Genomic DNA, 8817 nt, shown 5'->3' on the forward strand with positions numbered 1-8817 from the left:
CTTCAAATTGCAGTAATATATTGCCCTCCAGGTCCTACCTCAGTTCTTTGACCACTTTTCTGCCTGGCTCCATTTCTTCCTCTCTCCTAATATCCCCTGTCTTATGGGTGACTTTAACATTCCTTTATATATATTTTCTTCTGGTCTTTCTGAATGGACTAATTGCCCTACACACACTGAGGGACACTCACTTCTCCAGATCATGCTCCCTTTCAGATTTCTCCATCTCTCCCTTCCCTCTGTCTGACCACCAGTGCTAACCCCTAAAAAACAAACTTGCAGTGCTCGCCTCATATTTGTAGGCCATTACCCAACTGCCTCACTAGAACCTTTCTTACCTTCCAATTTTAACCCTTTCCTGCCCAGACGCAGCAGCCTCTTTTTATAACAATACACTTGTCTTATCTCTTGATAGCATAGCTCCAATTACTAAATGTTACCCCCGACAATTGAAACACCAACCGTGGCATACCAAAACCACACGCTTTCTTCCGAAGTGCTGCTGCATGGCTAAATGCTACTTCAGAAAACCCAAATCCAGCGAAGACTTTATTCACTATAAATTCATGCTTCGCTCCTACAACTCTGCCCTCTCTCTCGCCAAACAGCTCTACTTCTCCACTCTCATATCCTCTTTCTAATGACCCGCGACGCTACCTTAAACTCCCTACTCTGTCCTTCTATACCCACACCACAAATCTCTCTCATTGCCCTCTTCAGAGACAAGATCGAGACTATTAGACAAGACCTCTCTTCTTTACAACCCCCTCCTACACCACCCACCACCACCACTCTCTACTTTTCCCCTACAACGGAAGAGATAGCTGCTCTATTTTTTCTTCCTCTCGCCCAGCAACCTGTCCCCTTGACCCCATCACGTCTCCAAGTCTCTGTCTATCCCTTGGTCCATCACTAACCCACCTATTTAATCTTTCTCTGTCATCTTGAACTGTACCAACAGCCTTCAAGCATGCGCTAATCACACCTATTCTAAAAAATCCTTCCTCAGATCCCATCTGTCTAACTACCGCCCTATTTTTTTAAATTTTTTTTATTTTTTACAAGCTTTTTATTGTACCTGGGATGCACACCATGAGGGTGGAGGCAACAGAGGTTATGCCTAGGGAGGGCCTAAAGGTGTACATGTCACTGACCTATACTATGTAAATTGGGGTCTTCCACGGAGAGTGGTCAGTTGTATTTGATACTGTCACAGACCGGCCTATCAGCTGAGATGGTATGTGGGAATATGGGTGCGAAAGGTTAGCAACCAAAAAAAGTTTCACTTTCCTCGCAGGCCACAAAGCAACCACCACGAACATAAAACAGGCTCTCCCTCATTACCAGTTGTCCACTTTTTTATTCGTCTGTGTATTCGTGTCACCTGAGCAAGGGGATGGGAGTAGGTGGTTCTGCAGATTATGGCATTCTGATGACAGGGTGATATCTGCTCAACTTTGCCTGTGATCACACACTGTGCAATATGACGCCATATTTTCAACAGATTACATATTGAATCATATCTGTCAACTTTTTCAACTTATTTTATCTTAAACAATGCAGCATTCAGGATAGGAAAAAGTCACACGTCACAGCCATTGATGGTGTGGTTCTGCAAATATAAAGGACAAGCATTAATCAACATCGTTTATTAAGCATCCCTCCCTTCAATAAAAAAAATCATGATTTATAAACGACTATTTTTGGGGGGTTAGCTATAAATAACACAATTCATCCACATATTCATTTCTTGCTTTTTATCCCCCCTTTGTCCATCTTCTTACTCTATCTACCCCCTCTCCACCCCCTTCTCACAATATCTACCCCCTCCCCCTTCTCACCATCTAACACTGCAATATTAGGATGCTTTCCAAAATGAAACGCTTAAGGGACAGGTGGGCCATGCTGTTATGTGTCCGTTCTCCCGAAGCAAGTGTATGCAAACCAAAATGGTTGTGCTTCAACTATGTCCTTAATCATGAGTGTCCTTAGAAGTGGGGTATGTCTGTACTGTAATTCTTACAGTAAAAAAAGACACTGAACTAATAAACCATGCTGAAAAACATTTCTCCTGTCTTTAGGCTCAGACCAGGGTGAAGCTGAACTTCTTGGACCAGATTGCCAAGTTTTGGGAGCTTCAAGGATGTACTCTGAAGATTCCTCATGTTGAACGCAAGATATTGGACTTATTTCAGCTAAACAAGGTGAGAACTTGAATTGACAAGTTGGTATACGTCGTGTTGGGTAGTGTTAATTTTGATGGGAAATGCTAATATTTTAACTCTGTTCATGCGACAAATCAAACACTATATGAAAGAATTGTGGATGTTTATTGATTGAAAAAACCCTCTTTTTATAGAGCAAATGCTCTGGGGGGGAAAAAATACCCCTCATTTTATAATCCCATTTCATTCAGTGTGACTAACAGCAGATACTACATACCAGTCCCTCCCTGCAGTTACTGACCCCGCCCCTTTCTGCTGCACAGTCCCTCCCTGCAGTCACGCTGACAATTGGCCCTGCCCCTTTTTTCTCCAAGTTCCTCCCTGCAGTCACATATTGGCCCATCCATTTCCTTATAGCATCCACACTGCTAAGGAACTCATCTAACTGAGTATAATGTTAATATTTGGGCTGCTGAAAGTTAGGGGAGGTGGGGGTTAATTTAGGGGCAGTTATGGTTGATGGGGTCAGTGTGCTGTGAATCTGAATGCACTATGGGATATCTGGGGGTTATACGGCATATCTGGGGAGGACAGTGACATATCTGGGTGTATAAGGCATATCAGGGGGCAGAGTTGGCATATCAGGGGCTATACGGTATATAGGGTATATAAGGCATATGTGGGGGGAGGCTGTGTGGGAAGCCTGGGCTCAACTGTGCATAACTGGGGGTAGGTTATGGTAGGTAGGTTTGAGAATTTGAGTCTGTCTTCAACCCAAAAAAGGTCCAACTAGCTCGTCTTTGATAATACCAGCCCATACCAGTACCCCATCCTCCAGCTTGCTGGCATCTGAGTAAAAGTGGAGCCCTGTGGCCGTTACTGATCCAGCCATCTACACCCTCAATCACTCTCATCTCATCAGTCCATAAAACCTTTGAAAAATCTGTCTTCAGATATTTCTTGCCCCAGTCTTTACGTTTCAACTTGTGTCTTGTTAAGTGGCGGTCGGGGTTTAGTCTTTCGTACCATATCCATGTCTCTGAGCACTGAACACCTTGTAGTTCTAGACACTCCAGGAAGGTTGCAGTTCTATAATATGACAGAACTGGGGATAATGGGTTCCTGGTAGCTTTGTATTCTTAAATCTCTGGCAGTTAATTTGCACCCCACTATCCTAGTAAATTCAAGAGTGCTGCACCCCTGTGATAGACTTTTTAAAGTTTTAGACCTTTCAGAGTCAGCCAAATCTTATTTTTTTTTCTTCTTTTTTTTCCCCTGCCCATTTTGCCTGAGAAAATTAAAGCTGCATAATAATTATGTGAATCTTGACATTACATAAATACACATCATTGATATGCTTAAATACAATAAGTATTCAAGGTTATACAGCTTGGAGTGTGAAAATATGCAGTGTATTTCTAAGTAAGCAAGTGTGTTAACAGTTGTATGAAAAGGTTGTTAACCCACTTAGAATTCTACGGTTTTACATATCATCAGGACTTAACAATCATCTGTCCTTTAGCAGGTGTGAACATTTGTTAAATACAACTAGGGCTGCAACTAACGATTATTTTAATAATCGATTAGTTGGCCGATAATTTTTTCGATTAATCGGATAAAAAAAAAATTCAATTTTTTTTAATTTAAAATACTTACAATTTACACTTTCATCTCTTTATCACAATGGCATGAAATTCATTATACCCCCCATACACCACACTGCCTCCCTGAAATTCCTTACACACCCATACACCACTCTTCTACCATGAAATTCATTATACCCCCCATACACCACTATAACTCACCCATACACCACTCTGCCTCCTCCCCCTCCCGTTCACCACTCTGCCTCCTTCCCCCTCCCGTTCACCACTCTGCCTCCTTCCCCCTCCCGTTCACCACTCTGCCTCCTTCCCCCTCCCATTCACCACTCTGCCTCCTTCCCCCTCCCATTCACCACTCTGCCTCCTTCCGCTTCCCAGTCACCACTCTGCCTCCTTCCCCCTCCCAGTCACCACTCTGCCTCCTGTCAGCAACGGAGGTTCACAAGACACCAGGTAGTTGGGTAGAGAGGCAGAGTGGTGTATGGGAGGGTGGCTCCCATACACCACTCTGCCTCTCTCCCGACTCCCTGGTGTTTTGTGAACCTCCGTTGCAGATAGGCACTTTCACTGCAGCTTCATAGAAGCCTCAGCGTAAGTGAAGGGGAGTAACGGAGGCTGCCTGTGCGCATCGCGCAGACCCCCACCAGCTGACAGAGAGGATTATCCTCTGCAGGAGACCTCGATTCTCTGTCAGCCGGTGAGGGTCTGCACGATGTGCACAGACAGCCTCCGTTACTCCCCTTCACTTCTGCTGGGGCTTCTATGAAGCTCCAGCGAAAGTGCCTGTCACAAAAAAAAAAAAAGCCGGAGGGGAGAGACGGAAGTTGTCTGTGCGCATCGCACGGACACCCACCAGCTGACAGTGAGGGGAATCCAGGTCCCCTACAGCGTTGCGGGGGATCTGGATTCTAGTGTTATAATCCGATCTCTGTTTGAGGTCGGATTATATAAAGAGGAGTTTTTCAGAGCATTTGCTCTGAAAAAAACTTTTTTTATAATCGATGAAAATCGATTCGACTAATCGATAATGAAAATCGTTGACAACTATTCATTATCGATTAGTTGTTGCAGCCCTAAATACAACCTCAGATGAACAACACATGACATATTACAATGTCATGATTTATTCAGCAAAAATAAAGCCAAAATGGACAAGCCATTTGTGAAAAACACCCTTACTGCTTCCATAGGAATTAAGATGTTAAGTAGCAGACAGATGCTGCTTATTAAATGCCCTTGGTTAATGGATCATCAGCAAATATGCATCCCTCTCTATGAAAGCCAAAGTTTTAGCAGTTTACTGGTCTGGAGCATGCAGGTGTGTGTGTGTTAACGCAATGTCAAGTAGGCAAGACATCAGCAATGACTGTAGATAAGCAATTGCTTCTTCTCATTAATCTGGGAAGGTTATAAAACCATTTACAAACAATTTAAACTCCATTACATAGTGAGAAAGATTATTCAGAAGTGAAAAACATTCAAGACAGATGCCAATACTGTCCCAGGAGTGGACGTCCCAGCAAATTCAAAGTTACATCTCAGACTCTACAGGCTTCGGTTAGCATGTTAAAGTTTTGGCAGTAAAATTAGAAAAAGACTGAACCAAATATCAAGTAGGAAATCTACAACAGAATGGCTAAAAAAAAAAAGTCAAGGTGTTGGTATGGTCCAGACCTCAACCTGATTTAAGTGGAGGGACCTTAAGAGAGCTGCCTACAATGTTGTAAAGAAGAGTGGGCCACAATTCCTCCACAACAATGTGAGAGGCTGAGTCATGCAGAAAACATTACTTCAAGTTATTGCTGCTAAAGGTGGTACAAGCTATTGAATCATTAGGTGTATTTAGTTTTTCACACGTGGCTTCTCAATTTTTGTTGAATAAATCATAACATGGTGTAATACATCATGTGTTTATCTAAGGCTGTAAGGAGCAGATAATTATTACGTCCTGATTTTCACACGACTATGTGCCTTTTTTTTTTTTTTCTTTCGGTTTCTTGACCTTTGATAGTGTGGATTCTGGCCGTTCTTGGAATTATTGGGCCATACTACTATAGCATTATTGTATGTGTTAATTTACACTGCATCCTTAAACTTTAAAGCTTTGACTTTGTACATCACTTTTTTTGTGTGTTTTTGTAATTTGTTTAAAATGGTTTTGTGGAATTCTTTTACCATTTCATAGTTTTGAAATCATTGTATCTGTCAAAATCTCTTGCCTGTAGTTGGTGGCTGAAGAAGGAGGCCTTGAAGTGGTTTGCAGAGAAAGGAAATGGACCAAGATTGCAACCAGAATGGGTTTTGCTCCAGGAAAAGCAGTAGGGTCTCATATTAGAGGGCACTTTGAACGCATTCTTTACCCTTACAATTTGTTTCAAGCTAGTGCCAGCCTGACGGTAAGTACTTATGTGATATCAGATTAGCTATCATTCAAACTTTCTTTGTCAACGCTAGGGCTGCAACAACTAATCGATAAAATCGATAATAGATAATGGAAATCGTTGCCAACTAATTTCATTATCGATTAGTTGAATCGATTTTTATAGATTAAAAAATGAGGGTTTTTTCAGAGCAAATGCTCTGGGGAAAAATACCCCTCGTTTTATAATCCATTTCACTCAGTGTGACTCACAGCAGTTGCTACTTACCAGTCCCTCCCTGCAGTCACACTGCAGATTGGCCCCGCCCATTTCCTATAGTGTCCACATGTAACAATCATCTAGCTGAGTATAAAATTAATATTTGGGCTGCTGAAAGTTAGGGGAGGTGGGGCTTAATTTAGGGGCAGTTATGGTTGATGGTGTGTTAGCGTTAATTTAGGGGCAGTTATGGTTGATGGGGAGTTTAGGGTTAATTTAATGAATTTAATAAGGTTAACTTAAGGTGCAGTTAGAGGTAAAGGGGGACATACTAAGGGGAATCTAAATCCTGGGGGCAGTGAAGATTAATCCTGTATTTACTTATGAAAGTGTGCTGTGAACGGGTCTGTGAATCTGAGGGGACTGGTATATCTGGGGAGTGACATATCTGGGGGAATAAGGCATATCAGGGGGCACAGTGGCATATCAGGGGGTATTGGGCATATAGGGTATATAAGGCATATGTGGGGAGGGCAGTGTGGCATATCTGGGGGTATGTGACATCTGAGAGGTAGTGTGACAAGCCTGTGCTCAACTGTGCATATCAGGGGGGCAGGTTGGAAAATAAAAACAAGAAATGCATTTTTATCAGTTTTTTTTATTCTGTTTGTTTTTAACATCCAGTTATTTTAAATAAATGAAACATTTATATTTTTTATCTGATGAATCGATTAATCGAAAAAATAGTTGGCCAACTAATAGATTATGGAAATAAGTTAGTTGCAGCCCTAGTCAACACCTCTTCCATTATTCTAACTAGGACATTTTTGAAATGGTTTTATAACCCTGGATTTTCTTTGTGTTTATGCAAGTCTAAAACACCTATTATGCAGAACCTGTATCCAATTTTATTTATTTTTTTTAAATTGTTTTTGGTAATTAGGAAGTAGACTTGCTATACTTCTACTAGCTGTCGGCTCCCCTTATCAATGCTATAATTACAGAAAAATAAAATCTAATCAGAGGGTAATTTTGCCCTTTTGCTTATGTTGATCCTTTTGTTTATGCAACAGGCTCCTGATTCCTGTACAAATTTCTCAGTCTTCCTGGATAATGCAGAGCTGGAAAAGGTATTATGTAATTGTTGGATTATTTTCACAGAATTTTAGCATGCCTAAACACTTAATGATGAATGTTCTATGTTTGCCTCAAAACACTTCATGACTGAGGATGGCATAGAACATCCATGCTTACCACTTGTGTGGTGAGTTTGAACCATAGAAAATCGACTGTCTGAATGGCTGGTCCCCCCTCGGCAAGAACCATCTTAACTCTGCAAGTGAACCAGTTTGGCCCCCAAATCCTAACAGTTTTCCAGACTTCTCTGGGCTAGGTTTGTCAGCTCACTCGCTTAAGCACAGACAGCAGATGCACAGAAATGCCTTCGTTAGATTCAGACCCTGCAATACAGAAATCACCAACGGGTCTAAATACCGTATTGGCTCGGATATAGGCCGCACCCGAATATAGGCCGCACCCTAAAAGTTAGGTACTTTTTTTAAAGAAAAAAATTTTAGTAAAAAAAAACAAAAAAAAACTTAGTAGAACAGATATGCTGCCACTCTGCCCTCCCCAGACATATGCTGCCACTCTGCCCCCAAGAGGTCTCCCCCTAGACTTACCAGTGCAGACTCCCCGGGGTCTTGCAGGGCCGGCGGGGGACAGCTACGCAGTACGCGGGTGAACGTCTGCACGATGTACGCTAACAACCTTTCGCTGCTGGCACCTCTACACGATGTGCTTTAACAATCTCCCTTGCCGCGACTCCCCCCGTGGGAATTCCCGGCAAGGGAGATTGTTAAAGCACATCGTGCAGATGTGCCGGCAGCGGGGGCTGTTTACGCACATCGCCGCTGCCAGTGAACATCTGCGCGATGTGCTTAGACAACCTCCCGTGCCGGCACTCCCCCCATTGAAAGTGCTGGCAGGGGAGGCTGTCTGAGCGTATCAGAGAGTAGGATGCAGATCCCCTGCACCGCTGCGGGGGATCTGTATCCTAACACTGCTGCCTGCCCGGCGCCCGCAACTGCATGTCCAGGCATCGGGCGCTAGACCCCGAATATAGGCCGCACCCCCACTTTAAAGACTTAAAGTGGGGGGGGGGTGCGGCCTATATTCGAGCCAATACGGTATATATATTTTTTAATTGGCATAAACAGCAGGACAGTAAACCGGACACGCTTAACACATTTCACACAAGTGCTTAATCATAAGTTAACCTGTCTGATCCTGGAAAAACTTATAAGTAACCCCATGCATAAACTTATGAGGTTCGGCTAAATTTAATTAATAAGGAGAAATTTATTAAGTAGGATAAATAACAAATAATATAAATATTGTGAAATGTAATGTCTTTCTAATATATATGTGTGTATATGTATGTATGTATGTATATTAGGGCTGAAACAA

General features: G+C 42.5%; 1 protein-coding gene across 1 annotated transcript in view; it reads left to right on the forward strand.

Moving 5' to 3' along the window:
- The window catches only part of LOC149271929 (lysine-specific demethylase 5B-like), a 63246-nt gene that overhangs the window by 25226 nt on the left and 29203 nt on the right, over positions 1 to 8817 (forward strand). The window contains exons 3-5 of the mRNA XM_089506986.1: positions 2082 to 2204; positions 5995 to 6165; positions 7422 to 7478. Of these exons, the coding sequence (XP_089363112.1) occupies positions 2082 to 2204; positions 5995 to 6165; positions 7422 to 7478 (351 nt within the window). The remainder of the gene's footprint in view (positions 1 to 2081; positions 2205 to 5994; positions 6166 to 7421; positions 7479 to 8817) is intronic.

The sequence above is a fragment of the Sceloporus occidentalis genome, unplaced genomic scaffold, assembly GCF_023333645.1.
Source record: "Sceloporus occidentalis isolate IW3139 unplaced genomic scaffold, rSceOcc1.0.p SCAF_446, whole genome shotgun sequence".
Classification (NCBI taxonomy): Eukaryota; Metazoa; Chordata; class Lepidosauria; order Squamata; family Phrynosomatidae; genus Sceloporus; species Sceloporus occidentalis.